At 39.3% G+C, this 27,231-nt stretch overlaps 1 protein-coding gene across 1 annotated transcript in view; it reads right to left on the reverse strand.

Moving 5' to 3' along the window:
• cps1 (carbamoyl-phosphate synthase 1, mitochondrial) overlaps nucleotides 1-27,231 on the reverse strand; it is a 56,095-nt gene that overhangs the window by 25,337 nt on the left and 3,527 nt on the right. The window contains exons 4-27 of the mRNA XM_080498728.1: nucleotides 26,457-26,546; nucleotides 26,319-26,375; nucleotides 26,152-26,244; nucleotides 25,967-26,056; nucleotides 24,252-24,380; nucleotides 23,965-24,071; nucleotides 22,813-22,954; nucleotides 22,361-22,438; nucleotides 21,272-21,370; nucleotides 20,796-20,891; nucleotides 19,831-20,020; nucleotides 19,375-19,532; nucleotides 18,840-18,968; nucleotides 17,785-17,929; nucleotides 16,694-16,904; nucleotides 16,182-16,380; nucleotides 15,902-16,078; nucleotides 14,408-14,526; nucleotides 9,190-9,331; nucleotides 8,256-8,321; nucleotides 8,029-8,092; nucleotides 7,483-7,664; nucleotides 5,399-5,593; nucleotides 3,258-3,325 (exon numbers count right to left, since the gene is read on the reverse strand). Of these exons, the coding sequence (XP_080354854.1) occupies nucleotides 3,258-3,325; nucleotides 5,399-5,593; nucleotides 7,483-7,664; nucleotides 8,029-8,092; nucleotides 8,256-8,321; nucleotides 9,190-9,331; nucleotides 14,408-14,526; nucleotides 15,902-16,078; nucleotides 16,182-16,380; nucleotides 16,694-16,904; nucleotides 17,785-17,929; nucleotides 18,840-18,968; nucleotides 19,375-19,532; nucleotides 19,831-20,020; nucleotides 20,796-20,891; nucleotides 21,272-21,370; nucleotides 22,361-22,438; nucleotides 22,813-22,954; nucleotides 23,965-24,071; nucleotides 24,252-24,380; nucleotides 25,967-26,056; nucleotides 26,152-26,244; nucleotides 26,319-26,375; nucleotides 26,457-26,546 (3,026 nt within the window). The remainder of the gene's footprint in view (nucleotides 1-3,257; nucleotides 3,326-5,398; nucleotides 5,594-7,482; nucleotides 7,665-8,028; nucleotides 8,093-8,255; nucleotides 8,322-9,189; nucleotides 9,332-14,407; nucleotides 14,527-15,901; nucleotides 16,079-16,181; nucleotides 16,381-16,693; nucleotides 16,905-17,784; nucleotides 17,930-18,839; nucleotides 18,969-19,374; nucleotides 19,533-19,830; nucleotides 20,021-20,795; nucleotides 20,892-21,271; nucleotides 21,371-22,360; nucleotides 22,439-22,812; nucleotides 22,955-23,964; nucleotides 24,072-24,251; nucleotides 24,381-25,966; nucleotides 26,057-26,151; nucleotides 26,245-26,318; nucleotides 26,376-26,456; nucleotides 26,547-27,231) is intronic.

Raw genomic sequence — 27,231 nt, forward strand, 5'->3', positions numbered from 1 at the left:
TGATACAGTAGTACATGTATAATACAAGTAATCCTCTTACTGAAGCAATTATTGTATCGAAGCAGTGAACATCACAATTTATGCATGACTGGTGCATATTTAACTATGACCTGCTCTCGTGTTGCACCAGTGTTAGAAAACATGGCTGAATGTCAATATACCAAAGTGCCACACGTTTCTGTTGTGTTATATTAAATATATCCAGAGCCAATTACTTTGTCCAAAAATAACAAATGCGACAGTGGTGAGCATGTGCATCATACTTAACCGGAGGTTCCTAAATTGTACTTGATGCAATTATCTGTGCTAAACAAAATGCTGCTCTCAAACTTCTTCATCACTATCAACCAAGAATGGTTTCCAACTTCCAGTCCAGCTTTGATTGTTTTGTTTATTTTGCTGGTGCAAAACTGAAGCAGAAGGGTTTTTAATGGGCACCCTCAACGGCTCACAACATCATACTGACCATTCTCGCAAAATAGGTGGATTCCTATTTTGCTCTCAAGTAGGAAAAAAGGGATTTAAATGCTTGCAGCTTTTTTAGCAATATGAAGAGAACAAATTGTCCACCTCTAAAAGACAAAGGAAAGCAGAACAAATGATAAACAGCATCGAGAATTAACAGGATTGATGACATTATTACATTTTCTGTGATTGTGACATTCTTGACATTTTTGCAAAATATACATTTGTTCTTTGGAGGATCAACTAATTTTTCATTAAAATGTGGCTGCTATCTGCCATCTTTGAGAAAGAAGAGTAAAACAATTCACTCAAAATACTAAACACTATGAAAAAATACAAAACAGAGCAAATAAAGTCTGAGAAGTAACGAGGACAAGGTTTTTGGAAGCAAAAAATTAAGTAATTGGCTTGAACTCATAATAAATGTTTGAGAACATTTTGAAGAGAAGTGGCAATGAAGACCACATTTCATGGCAAAGAAGACTTTTCATTTGTGTTTCAGACCATCTGAGCAAATATTAATCACTAGTCCAATGGTTTCACATATCTGTTTACTTTACTGTTTCCATCTGATTTGCATTCCGCTTCCAGGAAACGACACCCAACTCATGAACGATCTTCAGAGGGAGCAGACTTTGTCTTTCTTTTTTTTTAAATAAAAGCAAACAGTCATTTTCCTGTTCGGCTTTATTACTATGGTCAATTGTGAACAATGATCACCTCCACAAATTTAAAAAGAAATGGAGAAATAAATCCACAGTAGTACTTTGCATTCTGTCTTGTCAACAGTGGCTTTTGCAGCTCTTGCAAACACTGAAGGAATGAGTAAGAGTTTGAGTGGGTTCTAATGGAACCAGTTTCACTAATAAACACACCAATCAGCCACAAGACTATCACTACTGACAGGCGATTTGACCGACACAGATTATTTACCTATAGTAGCTTTTAGCAGAATATATTAGACAACAATTGACCATTTTGTCCTCCAAGTAGATGTGATTTGAGTGAATCTGACGAAATTGCTTGTTTCGAGCATTTCCCAAACTGCAAATCTTCTGAAGCCCTCCTGGCCTGCAGTGGTCAGTATTTATCTCAGTGGTCCAAGGAAGGAAAAGAGTTGAACCAGGGTGATCGGACCCAACAGTTGTAGTTGTGCAATTCAAACTGCAGACGTTAATGCTCAATATGATGAGAAACAAACAAACAAAATAAAAAGCTCTCAAAAGCTCATCACAGTGGTTTTTATGGAGTAAAAATGGAGACTTGCACAATATTCTGATCAGATCAGCGCTCTAAATGTGTGCAGACATTTGTGCCTCACCATTACACAGCTGTGCCTGGCAGTGCTGGTGCGTCACAGCAGTATTAATGCTAAGTAAATGTTTTTCATAACCAAAAGGATTGATGGCCTTAAGCATGCAAATAAGATGCAGTTTGTTCAGTGTGAGTAAATTTCACTTTTTAGAGAAATGTGAAGCTCAGGTCTGACAAGGAAGCAAGTGTTTGGTGTGGTAATGTGTGAGCGGCTGTGCATGTGCACTGGAGCTGAGAGGAACATTCAAAAAATATTACCAAGTATGTCAGTGGGAAGAACTGGGGGGGAAAAAAACAAAAACATCAGGGATGGTAAAGATCAGAGAGAGTTCACCCTGCGCCGATGCGGGAAATAAGGAGAGGGGGGCTTCCTCTCAACCCAAATCGCATGCAGCATTCACCACAAATCAATGGATGCAGAGGATTATTAATCATTAGATTAGATTCAGACTTCAACAGCAAGCGGAGGGGATCTTCAATGCTGTTATACATTCCACCACTTAATAAAATTACTTTGATGTTTAGTAGTTTTAAATGTTACACAGTGCCCAGCTTTCAGTGTTTCCCACTGCTTCCCCACAGTGCATCGGCAGATTTCCTTCAAAACAACATCACACAAGTGAAAAAAAAAAAAAAAAAAAGACTCCCAAAAACAAAATAAAAAGTCCAAAATTGCATCACAAGTTTCCAATATGATGACTTCTGGCTGAATCCAGGGTGTCTTCATGACACCTGCTGGACAACTGAATTGCTGCATGATTAGGTAGCATTAGTCTGACTTCATTCATCATCGGGGAAAAAAGGAAGGGAAAAAAAAAAGCTTTTTATTCAGTTGGAAATTAGCTTGTGAATTAGCTATAAAAGAAGCTGGTTTTCTCATCATGACTCAGCCATCCATGGCTTTACTGTTCTCAGCCTCTGTATTTGTTGATAAACTGCATCGGCCAGAAATATGACAAGCAAAACTAATGAGATAATTTGTTGTGTAGTCGTGCTTTTAAAACAATTCTGAGAAATTATTATTAGAATGCAACTTGTTGCACAACTGTTATTTATGTAAGTGCCTCCGAGTGACTGAGAAAGTTAACCCATTTATGACGACGATGCCAGGATGTATTTTGAATTTTCTGGTTGTAGAATTGTCAACAAATGTGCAATGAGTGAGTGAGTTACATAACTGGCAATTGATGATACTTTTCTGCGTGCATTTATCAGTAAGGAATCTATGTTTTTGGTGGTGATGAGAAGTTTGTGTTCTTGGCTGTTAGGCTGTTCATTTTGCAGGAGTCCCGTGGAGCCAGTATAAGGACTGCTATATATACACACACAAAGCTTTATTCCTCGACTTTCAGGAAGCTTTCTTTTAATTTGTAGATTTCATAAAAAAGACCAGGAATTATAACATTGATGATAGAAACTCACACACATGACATGTGGGAATCCATATGATGTGTCATGTGCAATTGTTTTAAGCTCACCTGAGAACATATGATGGCCGCAGCAGACAGGGATAACCCACCTGGTTGGCAAAGGTAAAGGCATCATCCTGTAAGGAAATAGGAGCAGTGTCATATTCTGACAGAAAATAACTCATTCTGCACAATCTGAAGCTCATCCAAAAGGGACAAACACAGAGTCCCCAATGTACGTGTATAGACTTATCTATAGGTGTATTCTGTTGATCAGTAATTTGCTTTGAAATGAAGCCTACGATGAATAAAACCTGCATGAGTTCAGCCACTTCAGATAAAAAAACTAAAAACTAACACTAAATATTGAAACAAGTGTGTGTTTAACAGATCAAAGTGATCCTCATAGTACGAAACCTTTCATATCACGAGCTCCTGCTATTTATCTCTTCTCAGTTCTGCCACAAACACAGCCAATCAACAGAGTAAAGGAAAAACAAGAAGTACTCCAACAGCCAAAAACAGTGAAGCTTCGACTGATCTCCCATTTGATTGCCCCCACCCCTGTTCAGTTAACAATAATGAAGGAAAGAGCAGGTGGGGGTAGCGTCTATCTGCAAAAAAAAAAAAATAAAATCATCATCGCCATTCTCATCATTACTCTCTCTCTGCTCTGTTTCTGCAGGTCGAGCCTTTTTCTCTCCATCATTACCCACTGTTGACTCGCTAGGTGAAGTACTATTTACAAACACCAAACAGCTTCCCAGAGACGCGAGAAACCATCTCCCCACGGCTACGCTGGCGTTATTCCAACCCATTAAAAACAAACTGTTTCTTTGAGATTGGCATGAAAATAGAATATGTGGGTAGACTCTGGAGAGAAACGGAACTTTATCTGTGTGTGTACGGGGATAATAGCTCCTCGGTGGTAACCGAAAACATGAGCAATAGTAATGGAGCAGATACGTTTTAGTACCGACTGCCGATAGATTTCCGTGCTCGACGTGCTCCACAGAGGGATCTAACGTTCCCTCGCTCAGATGTTGCCGGCAGCCAGTTGAGAGGGACAAATCGAGGGAAAACATGAAGCAATGTATGACAAACTGTGGGGAACAGTACCCCTATGTTGAAGAAAATTCTTAAAAAAAAAAACAAGCATCTGAAGAATTGAAATGTTATAAAATCTAACTCCATGTCGGTTAGGGGAGGATAGAACATTGGCCTCAGAGGAAAATGGTTGCGTACTTGAGTTCGTGCCTTTATGTGTGGAGTTTGCATGATTACTCTGGTTTCCTCTCAGTCTATAAACATACATTTGTGGCTCAATGGTGACTCTCTATGTTTGAACTGTGACTTTCGTCCATATTCAGCTGTGATCAGCTCCAGATTAGTTAAATGAAGGAACATATAACATGGACAAACTTGTGAAGCTGCAATTTTATTTGCACTAACACAAAAATGTATGAGCTCATTAAATGCACTTCACATATACATCACATTTTTACCACCTCATTAGTCTAAAAGCAATTGTACACGACCAGTAACATTTACCACCAGGGTGCAATTTGAGTTTCTTTGTCTTTCTTATGGACACTTTAGAACTGGAGGAATACTCGCTCCGAAAACTAAGCAACTGGCGCAAAGTTTTTGATCATTAAAAGTTAATTTTCTTCCTAAACATGATTAAAAATGTCCAACAACATCACAGCAATGTTTTTTTTTTTTTTTAATCTAGAAAGAATTATTACAATTGGTTACTGTGTGAAATATACACATTAATAAAGAGTTGTTGTTACAATTAATAATGGTATGATAGTTAAAAGACATATCCACTTTTTCTTTTCTTTTCAAGAATAATCCCAATAAAGTACCTGAACTTTGATTAACTAACATTTCCTATCACTTTGATCCTGCAATTGAAGTTATGCAAGCTCATAAAATCCTGGTGATTTCTCAGAAACTTCATAATTTTTCATACTTCATAAAACCAAATAGCTGACAAAATCTCATGTGCAGTCAAGACGGCCCAATATTTTTTTTTTTAACTTGATGAATCTATTTCTCATAAATGTAACACTATGGCACTAGAGAAGCCGATCTCTGATGCTGAAGTCTGGCCTCAGAATGCCTCCACGCCTTCCTAATATTCACAGTGGTACAAGGCACCAGTAACACTTCAGTGAGTCATTATTTAGAATGTTTGCTCTCACCAGGGAGCTCAAAGCCTTCCACGGGGCCTGGGCCACGTCGAGGTCATCGAGGATGCTGGAGAAAATGGAGCGCTCCTCGGCCCGGTCGATCTGAAGCGGGCTGGTGCCCAGTATCGTCACCCCATTCCGGTGCAGCGGGACGGCCAGGTTGTTGGGAATCTGACCTCCCACTGACACGATGCTACCAGAGCAGCCCTGCATGAGACAAGAGGAGAGTGAAATTGAAAAGAGATCGCATAAGTCTTGGAGGCTCTAACATCCATACAGGCATCTTCTATACCTGCTTTATCTGGACTAGTGTCGGAGCAAGGGGATAGAACATCGGGGGAAACGCACAGGAACGTGTCAAAGAAATGGGAGAAAGGACAGGAGGCAAAGAGACACCCTGCCACAGGCCTATCAGCCCAGATTTAAAGTCTGAAACCTGTGGCCACTTGCAATCATTCTGACCTCTGATCACACAGTGAAAATATGAGACAAACACAAACAGTTGATCTCAGACGTGCCATGGGTTTAGTTATCAGCAGAGAAGGTGTATGTGTGTGTATGGATGCGCGCTCCTTTTAATAACAGCATGAAGCCCCTTTTCCTGTCAAGCTGATCCAAGGGGAATGTTGTTTCCATGGCAATACCAGGTTGTATCTCTTCATTATTCATGGGCCTGCTCCTGTCCAGGGTTTATCTCCACGCTCTAATGCCATATTTATCACACACACACACATGCAAAGCAAGAGGGGGACTGTAGCTGTGAGAGAGGGATTGATGGTAATGCTATCTCCCTGTACAAACAAACACTTAATCACACTCTGATCCCATCGCAACTTTAACTGGATTACAATTTCTCTGCAAGGGAAAATCAGTGGACATTAGTAATCAAACACACAACGCAGCAGAAAAACACGGGCGCCAGCAAACTTAGGCACAGAGAAACACTGCCCTTGAACATGTTTTAACATCATCAGGATCAGCAGGGCTCCACACACCACACTGTGTAGCAGAAGAAAAATTCCTCCATCATATTTATTATAATATAACTATGTCTATACATGTGAATATCAAATAAAGTAAAATTGCTTTGACATGGGTATTAGAAGGCAAAGAAATCATTGTCATTGTAGTAAATGATAATATTGTGTGTTGCCTCTTTAAAAATTAAACCAACTTCATTATTTGCAAAAAACTGTTTTCAATTCAGAGCAATAAGAAATCTTTCAGAGAGGTCAGTTCGCTTTTATTAACCTAGTAAGGGTGTAACAATACGTACTGGTACCCGTACCGTTCGGTCCTGTCCAGAGGTGTACCGCGGTACAAACATTTTAAGACCAGGACTCGACATTACCGCTTTCCCGAATGCCCGGGGCTAATAAATGCTTTGCTCGGGAAACTGAATCATCCTCACAAGTTATCCGAACAGGCTACTGGATTTTTGACGATATTTTGAAGTTTTTTTCGGCAAAAAATCACGTGATTCTCGCGTGAACGCCGACGGTAGTATGTGAATATCGCGGCCGCGTTTTTCTTCCCGATTCGTGTTCCCCCTTCTGGTCAGTGACGCTGCATCTTACCTGGAAAATATGCGCAATTCCTCGGGAATCCGTCGAATTACGGAGTCAGGTAAACTCCTCGTTGTCTGCCATTTTCAATTTTTCACTTCTGTTGTTGGTACCAGATCTGTCCGGGCTGCCAGATCTGTCCGTTGGCGGAGCTTGCGCATGCGCCTGAGCTACCACACAGTCCAGGGAGGGACTTGCACCCGCCAGATCCCACTCAATAAGCATGAATGTAATTATTACCATTGATTTAACCCGGCAATAGATTTAGTGACCTGCCTCATTTTCACAGCAAGCTAGGCGACTCGGAGATCTAAATCAGTACACTGATGTGCAGAACATTATTCACTGATTGTAGTATTGCTGCAGCCCTAATAGTTTGAGTGTCTTGGGTTTATGTGGAAAGGCTGGCATTTCTACTGTGTGGCTTTACATGTTTTCTTCTCGGGTAAAACATTTTAAAATGAGAGCTCAAAAATGGACATTTCGTAATTATTTGAAATGTGTGGGAATGAATATGTGCAGCGTCTCTACCTCTTGCTGGGTGATGTCCAGGATGCGCTCGAGGGTCAGCTCTTCAAAGTAGAGCCGGTCACACTCGTCAAAGTCCGTGCTGACCGTCTCGGGGTTGTGGTTGACCACCACTGTTTTCTTGCCCATTTGCCTCAAGGCTCTGATACTGGACACCGCGCACCAATCAAACTCCACACTGCTGCCTGGTGGATAAAAACAACGATACATGCGAGTGTATTGGCCATAAACTGCAATACACTACAGCAGCGCTTGCAGCATTTTTCCTGTCTTGCAAAAAGATGTCCATCTTTCATTAACTTATTGTTTACCAGGTGCAACACGTTTTAGGTTCAAGAGTTTTGATAAATAACTTTTACAAATCCAATGTGGACATATCAAGCAAGTTCATACCAACTGTGTGGTCTTTCTCCATGCAATCATAAACCATGTTCAATACATTATTTTATCAAACACAGAGAAAAAAAATTTTTCTGAAACATTTCTTTTCATGAAATGTACACATTCAACATTTTTAATATGCTTGCAAAGGATCTTATGGTTACTCACCAATGTGATACGGACCACAACCAAGAACCATAATGCCTTTGTCATTAAAGTCCAGATCATGCTCCTGATGAAGTGAGGAAGACCAGATGAAACCATCAATTGAGGAGCAGTTGGGGATATTAGCAATTCCACAAAAGAAAAAAACTATTTCAATTTGTAATTACAAACTTCTCTTCCATGCAAATTTAATAGTTTGTTGTTGTACTGAATATATAATGACTACATACCTGACCGTGATAAGTGCAATACAGATAGTTTGTCATTGCTGGGTACTCTGCTGCCAAGGTGTCAATCTAATGAACAGAGAGGTGAGAAAAGGTTAATTTGTCTCAATTAGTAGAACCAATGAAAAGCACTTCACCATTTAATGCAATCATAATTATTATTGTAATTATTAGACCTGAATTGCAGATGCAAGTGAAAACCACTTAGCGCTTGCAATTGTTATCGTCATTATATAAACTGAATTGCAAATTTCATTTGCATAATTACTGGAACTGGCGCCATTCATCTGTATAAAATAGCCAAATTATAAAATAACTAAAATGTCCTAAATATTTCTGTTATTTAGATCTTCAATGTTTATGCATTCAGGGTGTCATCTATTTGCAGTCTCTTCTGCTTTCGTTGGAGAATTAATATCTATGATGGACTTTATGTCAATAAGTAATAATAAATAAAGATTCTGATTGAAGAGCCAGATATTAATGCCTGACTGTGGGCATTGAATAACGCAGCTTCTTGGATTTGCAATACACTGGAGTTTGCCAAAAAAAAAGACAAATTCAATTAATATAACCCCCAGAAAATCTGGAAACCATCAGTTTATGTGTGATTGTTGCAACTTCACATTTGACACATTTCCCAGCAAATACATCCACCCCTCTGTGACCAACATAATTTACAATGAGTTACTGACAAAGATAAAAAAGCACTGCCTGCGTCACAATCTAAACCATTTCAAAAACTTTTTCTAAGCATCAAGGACATAATAATCAATCACAACTTGTGGACAAATGGAGGCTTTGGGTTGTGCTGACAAGTGATTGGCCTGCTCGTCTACTCAAAGATGAAAGCGGGAGCAATTGTTGAGCCGATGCCGGGTACCCATATGTATCCTATCTTTCATGGATCAGACGAAGCACGTTCAGTGGTGCTCACCTGTTTGACCCAGGGTTTGATGCCCCGATTGATCCTCAGGTCTCTGGCAGCGTTCTCACTGGTGCCCAGGATCTGGCCGACCTGTCGATCTGAAAAGCCGTCCTGCTTGGCCTTCAACAGCAGGTCTTCAGGTACTGTGCCACTGTAAGATAAACCAAAGAGGAATGTATTGTATATATCTTTCACAAATATAGATGAATTTTGATTAATGGATTGCTGGGTTTATTATTTATTATGTAGGCCTTGTCCTGTGACAAGATTGGCGAACTGTCCAGGGTGTACCCTGCCTTCGCCCGCAGTAGGCTGGGATTGGCTACAGCACCCCACAACTCTGAACTGGATAAGCGGGAAAGGAGATGGATGGATTAATAGGTAGGCCTTGATCTTCTAAAAGCTTGTGCTTATAAATAGTGGTGAAAATATTGTAATCATGGATGGTAATCTACAAAAGGGATTCAATGAGGCTCATGTTTGGTAACACTAACAGTTTAGTGCAATTACACAATCAATCATGGACTCAGATGTGCATTTTAGATCACTGAAATATCTCTTATGTTAATAGAATACGTGAGTAATGTGATTCATGTGGGGTTTTTTTTGTCATTTTGGTGCCATTAACTACAATGTTATTGGTGTTTAACAACAAAAAAGTTTTCTGCACACAACTTCTACATTAAAGTATGATTTGCCCTTTTCAATCATGCGCATACATTTGAAGATTTCCTTTTCATCACAGAGAGCTATGTGCGCTTTTGGCTGACTAATATCAAAGAAAAACTATCAAGGTGATATCTTTGATCATGCCTTAAAATACTGCAGTCTTAGTTGTTTATGGGTTTTGTGGTGGAGAAAGGACCCAAGACGGGACCCAAGAGGTACAAAGACTCGGCAATCTGTGACGTTATAGTTACAAATTCCCCAAAACAAAATGGTATCGCAAATTGGGAAAACAAACTCAAAGTCCGAAACAAGAGGGAGAACCAAATGTTCAGGGGGATGAAAGCAGTCAAGGCTAAACAGGGCCAGAAGACACATGAGGTAAACTCATAGCGCGCACACACAAATAGAACCACAACTAGAACAACACAAAATACAAGAACACCTAAAACTATGAATGGAAACAAGGTAAAACAAGAGATGAAAACAGTCAATAGTACAATCCACAAATACCAGAAACATGGCACAAAGAGAGCATGGCAGCCTGACAAAACAGACATTCACAGAACACCAGGGAAGCATTAAGACAGTTTTCTGAGATTCTAAAGGAGTATAAATGTTTGACCAAATCCGAACTCTCCATCCACTCCCGTACGGAGCATTTTTCCAACTGGAAATGCTACTTTTTTGATTTGTTTCATTTGCTGACAATGTGCAGGACAAACATTCACCTCTAAATCACTGAAGAGTATAATCACTCAGTCAAACCTATTTCATATCTGAATCACGAAACCGTAGTGTGTTAATAACCAATAAACCTATAAGACTGTTAAAATCACAAGAGATTTCAGCTGTTATCGACAGGAACAACTATGACACAGAATGACAAATGTTGTCCACGGGCTGTTGTGCTCATTGAATGTCCAAGTAATTGCTTCTGTCAGAAATAGCAGCCGTACAAACCAATGACAATTTATTTAACGTGACATTTATAGACGGAGGCAAAGCAAAAGAACTAGAGGTTATTAGAGATAAAGGAAAAAAGACCGCCTCTAGATATCGTGTAACCACAGTTCACCCTTTTACAGGGAGTTTGAATAAAGATCACTTTGTAATGCGTCATCAGTATTCTATAAGTATTTCTTTTCTGTGAGTTAACATGCAACACACCCAGATTTGCTAAGAGATAGAGAAAACCTGGCAAGCAACACCAGATGGGCTGTTTATTTGTTTTTAATGCTATAGGACATTATCAAAAGCTTGCTTTTACTGGGGTCAGCACAGCAGGTCATCCTGCACTGTAAACTTGGCTCGTTTGTTTGTATGGCACATACACTTGGACTAAGATTCGAGCCCGGAGGGTGGTGAGTGGGGGGGGTGCATCAAATCAATAAAGAAGATGAAAGTTGTCTTTCAAACTAGGGATTAATCATCGCTGGGCTCTTGTTCACATTAGATAATAAAGTGACACAATATTCCACTGAAGTCTTTTACAGCTGCTTATAGTTGTAATCCAAACTTGTGGCATGAAAAGTGTCATTCTTCACTACGTTGTGTCCGATTCAATCAGGTCTACTACAGATTCACAGAACGATATCAAATAAAATTATTTTACATTTTATCGGACAGAACATACAGATTTGAAAAATAAGGGCTTTGGATGTTCTGAATAATATAAAGAGACAAAATCCCCTTCTGCCTTCTGATTCATTGCAATGTTAAGCTGAACATATAAATGCATGGTAATGAAACAGATATCGGTCTTGTCATCTAACTCAAACAACAACAAGCCTATTCCCCATAATGAAGTAGTATTTCTTATAAAGCTATGGATAGACAATAGGAAGGAATCAGTTTTTTCTGATAAATCCCAACTTGCTCTCCTTCTTCCTTATCGGAATTATTTATGACCTTATAGCATAACAATATTGAAAATGTCAAGTGCATTTTCACTCCCAGCGCACATGGCCGCGCTGAGAAATAACAAAACCCTGAAACAAGGAAAAGGAGAGGAGCAAGGAGGAATAAAAAAGAGAAAAGGCGTTTGATCTTAGGGCTCGCTTGACTTGTGCACCTTTTTTATGTAGGGAAATTCAGTTTAAAGGGAGAAGGGGAATCATTCACACACCATTAACTTATGTGCATCCACCATCACATGCAAATAAAATATGAAGTGGACTTCTCATTTGTTTGAACATGGGTTGAGTAAAAGGGACTGCCACTGTTTAAAAAATTGTCTCGCTTGTATTTCTCGCACTAGTTTCTTTAGAAATTTAGATAATTCGTATGACAGTATTGCGATGTGAGGAAAATCTGTCCTATGCTCTCTTGAAGAAATTACTGATCCTATTCATAGCTAAATTATTCTAACATGGTAGGAGCAATGACGCACCTCGAGAAAAGCTGGAGGGTCTGCATTGCTCAGGGACCCACATTGATAACCTGGCAATAGGATTCAAACCAGCAAACCTCTGAAGCCCAGCCCACATTTCTTAGGTCCAACTCAGGATTAGGTGAAAGACTCACATTGAGGCACAATCTGCCATGCAAGGCTGAACCTGGGGTTTAGTATTATAGTCAGGGTCTGCAACCTATTGCTGCATGCAGGTCTCACACATTTATATTGCAAATAAACATTTATTGTATTTCTGATTCTGCCATACAGTAGACCAAATGGCTATATAAAAAACTGTTTTGATTTAATGTCATCTAAGAAATGACAAATATCATACTGTCACATTACGTTTGAATCCAATATTTAATGAAGCCACCATCACCTCATATGAGTAATATGTCATTTTCCAGCATCTAAAAGTTGAACAATGGATCAGGTGTTAAGTGCAGCACTGACTTTTTAACCAAAAGAGTAATTATCTATTAACAGCCAGTCTGTTTAAAGGTTAAAGCAACTCGGCAAAAATCAATAAAAACAACAAATCTAACACTGGCCCCAACTCATACAAATGGATGGCTAAAGTGGCCACATTTGATTTATCCTCCTCATACTTTAATCATAATTATCTTTCTGTTCTAAATGCTGAAACTCTCTCATGCACACAGTGTCTGTAGAGCAGCAGAGCCTGAAGCCCACCTGCACTTGGCTATGCGCTCCGTCAGTCTGGCAGCGGAATAACGTTGTGTGCCTATCGCTGCATCCCTGGCTCCAGAGTCAGCAGAGACTGCTGCAGCCCCTCCATGTGTCAGTGTGTTGAGGTGGGCGCCCACCAGACGGCCAGTCATTAATTATTAAACAGCGAAGTCTGAATAAAGCTGCAGGTAACCTGTGGCTGAGCCACGATAATTCACTGCGGCTTTGATTTGAGCTGTCCAGGTAAGAGCCTGAGGGCAGAGAGAGACCGAGCGAGGGACGTGGCGGGGAGGAGGTAAACCCAGGGAGGAAAGGAAATCGAGAGAGACTGGGGCTCTTCCACTTTGTTAAACCATTTTCAAACTGAATTTATAGAAAAAGAGAATTTACACCTTTCCAGCCCTTCCCAGTTTTAAATTCCTGTCCCCGTTAGAATACATAGACACCACCTGTTGAAGCTACTGTCAGTGGTGGCCATCAGGTGCAAGACAAACACAACCTCAATGGGCAAAGGGAAACCTCTGGCTTCATAATTGTGAAACTAGCATCCATGACACACTTCTACAATTGATGTCTTCATTTAGGATAATCTGGTTGCGTTTAGAATTTCAGGAAAACTGTGTGTTGAATCTGTATGTGACAGATATTCATAAAATCTGCTTTATGAACTGTTTTTGACCTTTTGAACACTTCTTTGTTAAAATGACAGTTCTCTTTCCAAAGACTTCGAGCAGAGAGCCAACAATAGTCTGCAAACCAGAAAGAGCCGAAGGCGAGCAAACAGGAAATCAGACTGAAAGGTGACAGCCAGCTTGGGAATCAGGTTAAGGCTCTTCTGGAATGATGCCTGCAGCTCACATGAAAGATTTAAAGGCATATTTGCGGGCCTCACAGTAAAGTAAGTGGTCCGTGCTCCCATCTCAGTGACTATATCCACTGTCCAGGTTCAGTGGGGATCTTTCTGTATGGTCGCTCTGCGTTTTCTCTGGATACTCTGTTTTCCTCCCACGGTCCAAAAATATGTTTGATGCAATGCTGTAATGGGTGTCTCCAAATTACAGCTTGGTGTGAATGTGAGTGTGTGTGGTTGTCTCGCTTCATTTGTTCTGTCACGGACTGGCAACCTGGTTGCCTGTACATTCCCTTCACCAAGATTCAGATTAGATCTGCTCAAGCACGCCAGGACTTTGATCTGACTAACAGAGTATAAAAGAGGGATTGACACATTTGAATACATTTTAACGCAATGCACTGCATTATCAGCCCAACATAATGAAGTGACTCTAATTGCCAGCAAACTTCAGTAAACTGAAGATTCAGAGCAATATTTACCACTGTTGTCACCAAAACCCATTACCTCATAAAAGTGTTTTGACAGTAAATGTAAAAATTAAAAATCTCTGACAATATTCAGTGAAAATATTCAAGTCGGTAAAATCTACTTAGTTTTATTGAGGTAGCTGCTTGTGTTACCTCTTGTAGTTGGACAGGTGCTTCTCCAGCTCTGTGATCCTTTGCAGTTTGTAGAGGAACCACTTGTCTATGGCGGTCAGCTGGTGGATTTCATCAACAGTCACACCATCATGGAGGGCCTGAGAGGTAAAGATGTGAAACAGACTCAGCATTTTTACTCATAATCTTCAAGTGCATCATTCATGCCCCTAGTTGAAGCCTGGTCATCATGAAAATCATGTTACAAATCATCCAGCAGGCTGTGGTGGGGGAGAAAACAGACCCCATAAATAATGTTTTTACCCGTTTCTTCTTCAAAGACTATTTCAGGCAAAATCTATTGCAGGGACGATATATTACTTTGGCATTTTATTAAAAATCTGTGTCAAAAGCAGCCTGTGTCATCAAACTCCTATAATATGACAGATGTCCTGCCCTGACAACAGCTAGTAAATATTTTATATCGTCTGTATATTGGATGCTTGAGTAGAGAAATCCTTTCAGCCTTAAGAGAAGACTGTAGTCAGTCACCTTGAAGTGAAGCTACTTTGTCCTGTGGTAAGGAACCGATAATCAAGCTGCAATGGTTGTTACTGCTGTAACGCTGTAAATAATGCAATATGTAGCCAACAAACACACATGATGGCCTGAACTGTAAGACATGTGAGCAAAAACACCAATACCACATTGTATGTGTAGAAACATTTTCCTATCTCACATTGTTTCGACATACCAGTTAGTAACAGTGAGTCTGATTGATTGCTTTTGTAAGTTTCAACAACAAATTCAGTAGCAGAGAGCTGCTTTGCTTGGAGTCACTACTGCCCCCTGAGGGCTGACAATACATCACACATTTACCAATAATGTAATCAACATATTTATCGCAAAAGCTGAGCTGTGTTCATTAACATTTTTTGGACTGAGAACCCTAAATATGTCATACCTCATGACCATAGGACATAAGCCAAAAGCGTAAAAATGTTTTTTAGAAAATCAGGAAAAAATGACTTAAAACAATAATATCACTTAAGTGTTAATCGTTTAATTGTATGTTCAATAACATGCAGCTCTCCAATAAATGTTATTTACAAAATGGATTAATAAGATATTGGTGAGCATTACTTTAAGCTGCTGCCATCCATTCTGACTGTCTTGCAGAATTAAATGCACTGATCTATCTGAACTATCTGCTGTGGTGACACAATGCTCGTACAATGAGCGGTTGGATCCCGGACAACCTCATTCTGTTTCTCTCTGGCCATAGAAATATTGCAGTATGAAAAAAAACCTCTTCAAGCCCACCACTCCAACTCGCTTCTATCCATATGTCTGAATAGCGGTGCTTGACCCTGTGTCTTGATGTGCTTATACAAGCACCGTCTTTATGAGGGGAAAATACAGACAAAGGGGACTGTTGTTTTGTTTATCCTCCCTCACTTTTGAACGAACGTACGTACGCACATACGCACATACATACATACATGTGCGTGTGTGTAGGAGTCTCTCATAGTCTACCTTGGCAAGGGAGAAGATCCGGGTGCTGGAGGGCACAGCCAGCTCTTGCTGCAGGTCCTGGGTATTGGCCCAGGCTTTCCTGAGTGGCAGCTGAGGCACAAAACCATCCACTGAAGGATGACACATCCTCAAGGCTTTCTGCACACTCTCCTCAAAGGTCCGTCCGACCGCCATCACCTGCATCCGGGGGGGGGGGGGGGAGACATGTGATGCTCTGGGTTTACCAAAGAGGGGAGGGGACAACCAAGCTAGTGATCATGCATCCAGGGGTCATGCCCACCTCTCCAACACTCTTCATGGCGCTGCCTATTTCCCGAGACATGCCCTGAAAGCGGTCAAGATCCCAGCGGGGAATCTTGGTGACGATGTAGTCCAAGCTTGGCTCAAAACAGGCGGTGGTCTTCTCCGAAACAGCGTTCTTGATTTGTGGCAGGGGGATGCCCAGGGCCAGCTTCGCAGCAACGAAAGCCAAGGGGTACCTAGACGAGACCGAACCCAGAGACCAGGAGACCGGAACAGTGTGAGAAGAAATACACTTTTTTTTTTAATCTTTCTCAACTACAAACAACTAACAAACCATTTCACTTGGAAAATTAAAAGCTATCTCTGAAGTTGAAATAATGTATTGACTTACATTGGCTGATGGGCAAATGAAGGCATATAAAGAAATGTACAAAATCATCATTTGGGTATAAAAACTATTTATCTGTGTTAATGCACAAAACATCGTTAAGCCCTCGGAACATGAGCATAATTTCAGAGCCCTTTGTTTACGCGCATATATCCTCTCACCCTGTAGCTTTGGATGCCAACGCTGAGCTTCTCGAGAGACGAGCATTAACTTCGATGATGCAGTACTCCAGGGACGATGGGTTCAGGGCGTACTGTATGTTGCACTCTCCTACGATGCCGAGGTGACGTACCACCTTGATGGCAGTCTCACGGAGCATGTGGTACTCCTCATTAGACAATGTCTGACTCGGCGCCACCACTATGGAATCACCTGTGAAAGAAGGGCATGGGTTACAGTGAGAAAAAATTTGTTATTTGAATACACTTTTTGCACGTTTCATGGAAGACGTTTGTATTTTTTTTTTTTTTTTTTTTATCACATCAATATTGCCTTTTCTAAAAACCTCATCTTAACTAGAAGTAATTCGATACGGCAGTTTTGTTTTAAAGGCATGATTACATGGATTGTGGACTGCTGAAAGGAAATCTTTAACACAACATCACTCAATATATTCTCTACAGTAATCAAAATGTAAAGCATCAAAGTAAGTAGTAAAACTTCTGGCTTATGGTCTGCTGCATCTAAAAATGTTATGTTGTTGAATCAATTAGCACTGTAATTATAATATAAATGCATAACTTTTAAGTTACAAAATGCTTCAAATATTTCCCATTTTAAAAAAAATAGTATTAACAAAATACTTTAGCAGTAGATAGTACATTAGGAAACCCAAATATCTTATTATGCTGTTATAACCAACATTCACGCTCCAAAATGTGCCATCAATTTTAGCAAGAGTTTTCGTAAGAAAAGTAGTGAAAATACAATCTCTGTATAGGGTTTAGAATCAGCAAGGGGCACTTTGAATTGTTGTTGGAAGACTGGAATCTTAAATGAGGGTTAGTTCAAGTACTAAGATTTAGTTTTCATTATAAAGCAAGAGGACAACGACAAGCTTTAAAGCACACACACACACACACACACACACACAGTCCATTTTGAAATCGCTTTTTTAAAGAAGAAAGGTGAGGGCATACGATTTTCAACAAAACCAAACAAACGGAGATGCACTACGATACAGTAAACAAACCAACACGGGTGTGTGTTAGCTAGAAGTCAGTCACATTGCACAAAGTGTTTATAGTATTACCTGTGTGAATTCCCAAAGGATCAAAGTTCTCCATGTTGCAGACAGTGACACAGTTATTGGCCACGTCCCTCACCACCTCATATTCTACCTCCTTCCAGCCCAGCAATGACTTCTCCACCAGGATCTGACTGGTTATAGCAAGCGCCTACAAGAAGCACAATATTTATTTAGAATAGAAAATAGTGCATTTATTGTGCAACATGTCACTCTTGCAAAGGTGCAGGTCAGAAAACATTGTTAAATGACAAAGTGAGCAGATATGGATCCTATAAGTACTCAATAACACAGATTTAGACAAATTTGTGATCAATATTTGAGAGAAAAGGGTCTTTTTTTGTTCAAAGATAAACTGACGAAATAGAGGAGCAAAAAAAAGTGTTTGTGTAATTACAAGATTTTAGAAAAAGAACATAAGGCAAGTGAAAACACAGTTTTTAATTTGCTCTGTTGAAATAAATGGAATATGATGACCTGTTCCAAGGACAGTCTGTACAGTTACAAGTGAGGTAGACAGAAATAAAACAGGTCCTGCTGTTGATGCCAGACAAGGACAGACTCGGTTAAAAGAACACTTGTGTTTTTGTAAAAGTCTAGACAAAGAATCAGTTAACTATGTCTCGGCGCTGACCTTCATATATACCAGGTAAACAGCTCTTTAGCAGAGCTGGCAAAAAAACATTAGAAATTAAAACATTCAAATGGGGGGGAAAAAAAAAAAAAAAAAAAAAAAAAAACTTGAAAAAAGCAGTAGAATATACAACGCAGCATAAAAAGTATGCACCGATTTAAAGCAGGCTGGCACAGACAGTTCATTTTGCAGCCTGTGATTACAGATTAGAGCCAATTGAGCTGTCACACATAATGTTGGAAAGGAGACAAGCACAAAAGGCTGTTGCTTAGCAACAGCAAACTTCATGGTGATAGTTCATAGGTGAAGATATAACCATTTCTAATGCTGCAATTAACAATCCCAGGTGATTTGGAAAAATATTTTGTTCAAAATTAAATGACTAAATATTTGTTTTCTCTGTGTACAAAGCACCATTCATTCTGACCTTTGATGCGGTTTCCTCAAGCCTTTCTTTATTAGCGCACAGACCAGAGCCCAAGCCTCCCAGAGCATACGCTGAGCGCAACATCACCGGGTAGCCAATCTTCTCTGCTGCTTCTAAGGCATCAGACACCTGAAGGAAGAGCAGAAAGTGACATTAACATGAGAGAAAAACCAAGAGCAAATGTATACATCTAATACATGTCACAAAAGACTAACTGAACTGCAATCAGTTATAGTTTTCCATATAGTGTACATTCATTTCAACATTTTTAGTAAATTAAATTGAACCCTTTCACCGTATTTTGTTGACAACAGATTGTATTTCACATCATATCTAGTGGCAACAGGCCAGATGTCAGAATTCAATGGAAAATGACAAATGACTGCAGGTGGAACTGCGAAATGCGATCAACAAAAGAAAGAAAAAGAAAAAAAAAGAAATGCTTCGCAGTCTGGTTACTGATATCGAGATGGCAATACTCAACAATGACTTTGCATGTTAAGCGAATGTGGTGCAACCCTACTTGAACCCTTACCGACTCCACGGCAATACTGGGGGCAATCTTCTCACTGATTTCCAGAAGTTTGTCAGCAAAGATTTGTCTGTCTTCCGTGGCCATGATGGACTCTACCGACGTTCCCAGGACTCTCACCCCATATTTGTCCAAGATGCCACGCTTATATAACTCCACCCCTAAAGACAAATTTACATGTAAACATACACACAATTGAAAAATGATGCAAGCATTGAAACATTGTTGTCAAGCACAGTTCGTACAGTAAGAATACATAATACACACGTGCATAGCACTGTCCTGTAATATATTCTATACTTTATTTATGATGGAGTGGCATTGTTGTTTACATATATACTTTCTTAACTATATCAGGGCTGTTACATTGCACTTGAACGTGATAGGAACACATACCCCGGGTGTTCTATAAACGCAGTGTATCCCCTTATATTTAGCAAACTAAAGTACAGAGCTTACCACAGTTGAGTGCAGTCTGACCACCCATAGAGAGCAGGATGCCGTCCGGACGCTCGATCTTAATAACCTCAGTTACAAACTCTGGCGTTACTGGCAGGAAGTAGACCGAGTCGGCCTGCTTGGAGCCGACCTCATTGGTTTGCACCGAGGCGATGTTTGGATTCATGAGCACAGTCTTCAGGTTTTCTTCCTGTGACATACAAGGTAATTGAACAGAAAACAAGCACAATGATTCATCATTGGTAATTTTACATTATGTCTATCGACGGTGAGGGAGAAGACATTTCACCAGTTGTGATCGGAGGAGTACTGATGTTGTTAATGAAATCAACAATAACTCTTTTCTACTCAAGCGTCCAATGAGTGTGTCATTGAGGCCGCATTCATTATAACAAAGTCTTGAAACCTGAGTATTCAGCCATCATTAGTTTGAATTCTTCATACATTTGCTGCCCTTGAAGCTGTGTTATGTCAGGATGCCATGTGTTCAAAGGGCCTAATGCTTTAACTGTATGTATGCCAGACTGCTCAATCATCACTCAGTACACATACTACAGCACTGATGCCACATGCACTATAAGGTGATTACAGCTGAATGCATTTCAAGAGCGTAAGTCAACTTTTAATAAAACTAGACTCTTGAGCTTCAGGGCAAACCTACATTAAATTAAGTTGTGGTTACACAATATGCAGAGCTTTATAGCAGGATAAATGACACATTTAAAAGTCCATTAACCAAAATGTGAACAAATTAGGGCATTATAAGTGATCGGACCAGACGGTGATGTTTGTCGTCTTTCTAAAGTTTTCTGCACGTTTCGTCCTCCTGTTTGTTAAAAGGTCCTCCAACATTGAGTCCTACAGTATAAATCACACTGATCTATCTTCATTGACAGTTTTATATAAGAGCACAGCATCACCTGACTTCAGATAACATCGAAACAGCGGTCACAGGATGCTCTTACCTTCATGGCCTTGACAGCCTGAGATCCGGAATAGTCAAATTCTCCAGCCTGCCCAATGGACAAACCCCCAGAACCTAGAACCAGAACCTTTGACACCTGCAGGGACACAATACAGGGAGAGGGCCAATGAGCCTGTTTTGGCATCAAAGAAATGTATAGGAAAAAGGAAGAAGCGCTCAAATAGTTGCAGATAGTTTGCTTTGGTGACATGTGTGCAGTGCATCAGTGTCTGCAGTGAATATTATTTACTCTTTGTATGTTCTGTCCACAGGCACTGTAAAAGCATCATTACGTACGAGTATGTAATTTTAAAATTACATGAGAAAATAAATCAATTACCCAGAGTGAGTTACAACTTAAAATATAACTTCTATACAGAGATGACCTAAAGCTATACTGAATGAGTTGGGTTTTTTTTGTTTTGTTTTTGTTCAATATGAGGGGTTAACCCAATTGGCTTGCTTGACATAGTGTACCTGAGGTCTTGGAGGAAGGTTGGGTTTAGCAGGCATAACGGAGACAATGTTCGCATCCTTCCCCTTCTTGATCAGGGACATGAAAGCATCAAAGAAGAACTGAAAAACAAAGACAATTTCTCAATTAACCACATATCACGCCTCTGATATGATTTCTGGGCACGTTTTCCATCTAAAGAACAAAACATGGAGAGACACAATCAGCCTTTGCTAAAACCATAGTTTTGAACTTTTTGGTTTATATTTAACATGGTGGTAAATGATTTTGAGCCGAAGCTGCTGCTTCTCAGTTGTTTGGATAGGCTTGTATTAAAATGTGCATATGTCTTCAGATGGTCATGAATAATAATATTAAACCTCAACCATCCACCCAAAAATCTACTAAATACAGATACTGATCAGTTACAAAAAAAATTGTATTCTTGTTTGTACATTTTATTGTTTTTTTCACTTTTAACTCTTTAATATTGATCATGGCCACTTCAACTCTCAAGTGTCAAATGTTTTTAATTTAGTTGAAAATGACGTATTTTACTATATTTGAATGTATTCCATTTCTTCTTTTTTTTACTTCTTACATCTCCGTTGGAAAACACAAAGGACAATAAATAATGTTGTTTTGCTAAGCTGTTTAAAACAAATGATTTCCATTGTACTTTGCTATTAATGTTCAATCTGTTGTTTTAGTGCGTGATAAATTATGTTTATTCAATTTGATCAAATTTGGGGTTTTAGCGGGAGGAGCAACTCAGATCATTGTGAAGGCCAGAAGAATTCTCGACCAGAGGACCAAATAGTACTGGATTATTTAATCATTTATGAGAATTGCAGCCAGGGATTTAATATAAAACTAACTGAATTTCTGTTTATAAAACGCATCAAATGCACCTTAAAATATATACGATATTTAGGAAATAACGCAACTAATAGGCTGGATGTGGCCTACAGTCAGCCAGTGCAAACTTGTAACTTCTCAAGGATTCAAGGATTCAAGGATTCAAGGATCCTTGAATGTTATGACTGCATAATGTACTGTTTGTAGTATAGTATGGAGGCGCTTTAAACCGCACCATCAAAGTTCTTAATTACCTCTGTGTCGGTGGGACCGCCTTTAGCCTCCGGGTGGAACTGGGCTGTGAACACGGGCTTAGTGTTGTGCATGATGCCCTGCAGATGATGCAAAGTTAATATAAGAAAACTTAAAGATATTATTTAACATCTGTTAAACAATCAAGTCTCTCCAAAATGTTATGCACAAACAAATATTAGCACACTTCATCAAGCAAATCATTTGCTTGACTGCAGCTATAGTGCTGCCATTAGTACAAAACCTGCAAATCTAAATGTCATATTTGTGAAATATTTTTACACGCAGTGAAATGTAGCTTTTCTTTCTTTCCTCGGCTGAATGTCAAATCATACTGCATTAAGTAATTGCTCATCTTCATCTACCTCCAGCATAAAGTGACCAGCTTCAAAATAATTAAACACCTTGGAAAAACATGCACGTGAAAAGTACATTCGCACAGAAAGATATCAACCTCATTGGTTTCATCATTGGCGTTGACGAACAGCGGGCTCCACCCTGGAGGCAGTGATTCGCTGTCGATGCCGTACCCGTGGTTCTGTGCAGTTATGAAGGCCTGGCCTGTCATTATATTCAGCACTGGCTGGTTCTGGCCTCTAGGGAAACACATTCATGCATGAAACACAGCATGTAACATGCATATTGCATTCACAGAAAAATAAAACAGTTCTCTCCATTTCTCTGAATCACTAAGGCATGTTTTTTGAATTCTCTAGATTAATTCGATGCCTCAAACATGTATAAGGAGCTGTTTTTCCTGCACTAGAAAGTCATTGCTGATTCTCTGCTGCCATCATTTTTTACACTGACTTATGATTGTGAATATTGCTAAATTTCATCTAATCAGAAAAACTTAATGCTCAAAAAATTCAGGAGTTGAAACTTCCCCCATGAAAAACACTTCAGTAGTTTGTTTCTTTTGGAATGTCTGTTACATTAGATTATCGTGTGATGCTTCATGCAGTGTTTTTAGAAGAATGTCGTGATGGAGCACAGCTGGAGGATGCAGGAAACAAAACTGAGTCACATGTAGCACAAAAAAACGCTCTGTATCGTCCTGATTAAACTCTGAACAAGGAAAATGTGCTTTGGCGTTGTTTCATTAGAAATGCAAAAAGAAAAGCAAGAAGTTTGATTAGTCTGGCACTACCAAATCCATCTTTAATTCTGGCAGGCCAGTGCAAAGCCTTATGGGATTGATCTACTGATTAGCTCCAAATTAATCGGAAATGTTCGATTCAAACATAAATCTGATCACTTTATTCAATGTTAATATGAACAGGATGATCTGATATCTTCACGTGAGACAATCCAATCAGACAAAAAGAGACGATGTAAATTCAGCTGCTGTCTTCTGTCTCATAATTACACTCGACACATACATTGTGTTGAGCCTTCACATCTCGTCTGTAACTTATGTAACGGTTACACTCCACACACCATTTCCATTTCTGATAAGTCTTATTACATTAAAGATCTACTTTTTAATTTTTAATCAGGAATTTTTTTTTAAAAAAAGAACCACCCTGAGATAAGGCATTGCAGTGCACCAACCCTCAGATTCTTCCTACTAAAAACCGCTGATTGAAATTAGTAAATGGCTCACCTGTTGCCCATAGGGAGCTTATAAGACCTTGCTCCTGCAGCCAGAGCAGTGATCTGGTTGCCCATACAGATCCCAAAAATAGGCTGGGGACGATCACTCTGCAGCACCTTCAAAGAACAAGTGTGATGATTAAGATTTAAATATGAACTCTATCTGTCCGATAAATAAAAAGATAGATTCACAACTTTGAAATGTGAATTATAAATATGGTCATGAATATCCCATTGTACTTGATCAATGTCAGATCATGTCTCATTTGAAGCTTCTCAATATGGCCCACTTCCTACCTTGCGCACGTTATGGATGAGTGTTTCAGCTAGAGCTGGATCTCCGGGTCCATTGGACAAGAAAAGACCGTCATACTCCAGACTGAATAAGTCCTGGTCCCACGGCACCAGGTGGACCTCGGCTCCTCGCTGTAATCATTCACATCAACATATATACTCTCATCTTACGGCATCGCTCAACTGCATCCCTCGTTTTATTAACATAACTGTCATTATTGTATTCATCTTCCGTTTCTGCAATGACCAAATCTCTGCAAAGAGATGAGTGGTATCTTTTAAAAATGACTATGAAGGCTTTTCATTCATTTCAGTAATTAAGGAGGACAACAGTACATACACATAATTTTTTTTTTTTTAAATGTAAAAATGAATCCCAGCCTCCATTTACCATAATTCACAGGTAACAGAGCGAATCTCTGTTAGGGAACGGCTGGCTGAACCGGTTTTCCAGAACCTCACGGCCAAATGTTCCTTGCCATCATGTGTCCTATTAAAGAACTAGGTGTAACCACGCTAAAACCGACAAAGCTCTCTGTGGGTGTTTACGAGCTTGACGCAGGGAGTTAAAAGGTCTTAAGATGATCTGAGATGAATCATTCAATTGTGTAGGAAATATATCTAGACATGGTATGGATTTCCAATGAACACCAGCAGTAAACCAACTCTCAGTTGAACTAGTATTTCTTGGCTGTTAAGTCTTAGAATCACAATCTTTTTTGTTTTCCTACAGGAAGCTCATAAAACAAGTTCTGTCAAAGTCAATGCAACTTGTAGACCGTTAGAAATTGCTCAGATCTGACTCATGAAGTTGAGTGCCAGAAATTTAAGCTAAACCATTTGCAGTGAACTTACTGGATCAGGCCATTTTAATTAAGCATGTTCAGGAAAGTGTCTCGACATCTTGCTATTAAAGAAATGATACATGAATACTTAAAAACAAATCCATAAATGTACACAAAAACATTTTTTAACGATGTTGATTTACAGAAAAGTAGGAGAAAGCACCCTTTATCCAAAGGATATGAGTATTGCATTGAATATTATGGGAAATAAATTGTGTTTACTTTGTATTTCTATTCACGTATATTCAATTTGTTACTTTGCATTGGTCAGGCTTTAAGTGAAAGCATACATTGTGTTGATGCCAGGCCTGAAGAATAGTTCATGAAGTATATTGTTAACTGATGTTGTGATCCAAATTTCACTAGTGAAACTACTTTTTTTTTTTTTTTTTATTTGCTTTGACACTTCAAGTCACTAAATATGTTTAGAAAAGGCCTGCAATCATTGCACACTCATGTTATTTCACAGGTTTTCTAATCAATAATTTTATATAATCTTGATTAAATTAATGTGTGCTTAAATTCAAAGAATCAACACTAATGTTCTTTCACGTCACAAGTTCTAATCAAAAAGCACAGGAAATATGGCAACAACCCCTCAAATATCCTTCAAGACATCCCCACCTTTAGTTCCTCATAAATACGCACAAACATCAGCATTCCAACAACAAATCATTAATTCTGAACAGAATTCAGAGCCCACCTTAAGTAACCCACCTCACAGAAAACATTAGAAGAAGCGTTGACTTTTCTCTGATTGAGAGGGTCATCTGAGGCTCAGTCATAACAAACAGCAACACTAACTGAGTAATTGACACTGGTGCATACTGGGCAACGGGCATGTTTCACGACTCCCAGTGTATCTGAACTCACCTTCACCAGCAGACGGATTATATTGTGTTTAATGCCACAATCCACAGCCACCACTTTCACTGGGTTGCCTTTTCCAAAAACTTTAATTTCCTGGCGTATGAAGGGACACGGCACAGAGGTTAGCGCTCACAGATATCATCTCTAGACTAAATATAAATTAAACATAAATAGCTGGGAGCCATTACCTTGGTTGAAACCTCGGCTACTAGATTTCTCTGGTTGGGGTCAGATATCTCAACAGGCTGGCCATCAAATTCAATCTTTCCCAAAACCGTACCCTGAGGAAGAAGTGAAACACATTAATAAGTGATCAATCATTCCATCTATCAAAGGCAATCGCTATCTGCAGTACCTTATCTCTGATGATTTTGGTCAGCATTCTGGTGTCGACCCCAAACAGTGCAGGAACCTATAAAGTAAAAAGAGAATTTCATCTTAAAAGCCTTATTCATCTTTTCAACTTTATTCTATGTGGGTAAAAAAAACAGACCTTTTCTTCGTGCAGCCAGTCACCCAACGACTTGACAGAGTTCCAGTGGCTATATTCATGGCTGTAGTCTTGTACCAAAAGACCAGACACCTAGAGACACCAAAGCACAAGATAAGTCTTCAAAAGGGTCAAGCTGAACATCACTTAAGGGCTTTTATAAAAAAAAATCTCCTGTGATAAGACAAGCTAGGAGCCTGTGAGACCTGCTATAGATACTAAAGGGTGTGCTAACATGCCAGCTGTAAGCAAGAGCAACTGAGAAGAAATCAGTTGATGATTTATGTCCAGACTTCTGTGCAACTCACTCGAACTGACCACTGTCAATTATATTTTTACAATTTCCAAAACTCTGTATATCTAAACATACAACTAATAATCATTTATTTTAAATCAGTTATTACTCAGTTAGCTTGTCGCTGTTTCTTTTTTTCAGTTATCCTAAAGATTACCATTTTGAAGAATTTAGGTTACCATAGCAACAGCGGTGTTTTAAAAAAAGAAAAAAGAAAGAAAACATTATTTCTTGATCAGCGGCTTTATCCGATATCCAATAAGAAGGGAAATTAATGTCTGTACAGTGCAGACAAACTCAAATTGTTTTATTTGAGAAGTCGATCTATATGAATGGGGGTTTTTTATTAGTAGGTAGTCACAATTTTAATGTTTCCTCTTCCCCTTCCTTCGTTCTCACTTGAAACATATAATATAATATAATGATGGAACATTTTAGGGTCCAACACAGTTTAACAATATTATTTTTAAAAGTAACATAAAA

The sequence above is a fragment of the Blennius ocellaris genome (genome assembly GCF_963422515.1).
Source record: "Blennius ocellaris genome assembly, chromosome: 6".
Classification (NCBI taxonomy): Eukaryota; Metazoa; Chordata; class Actinopteri; order Blenniiformes; family Blenniidae; genus Blennius; species Blennius ocellaris.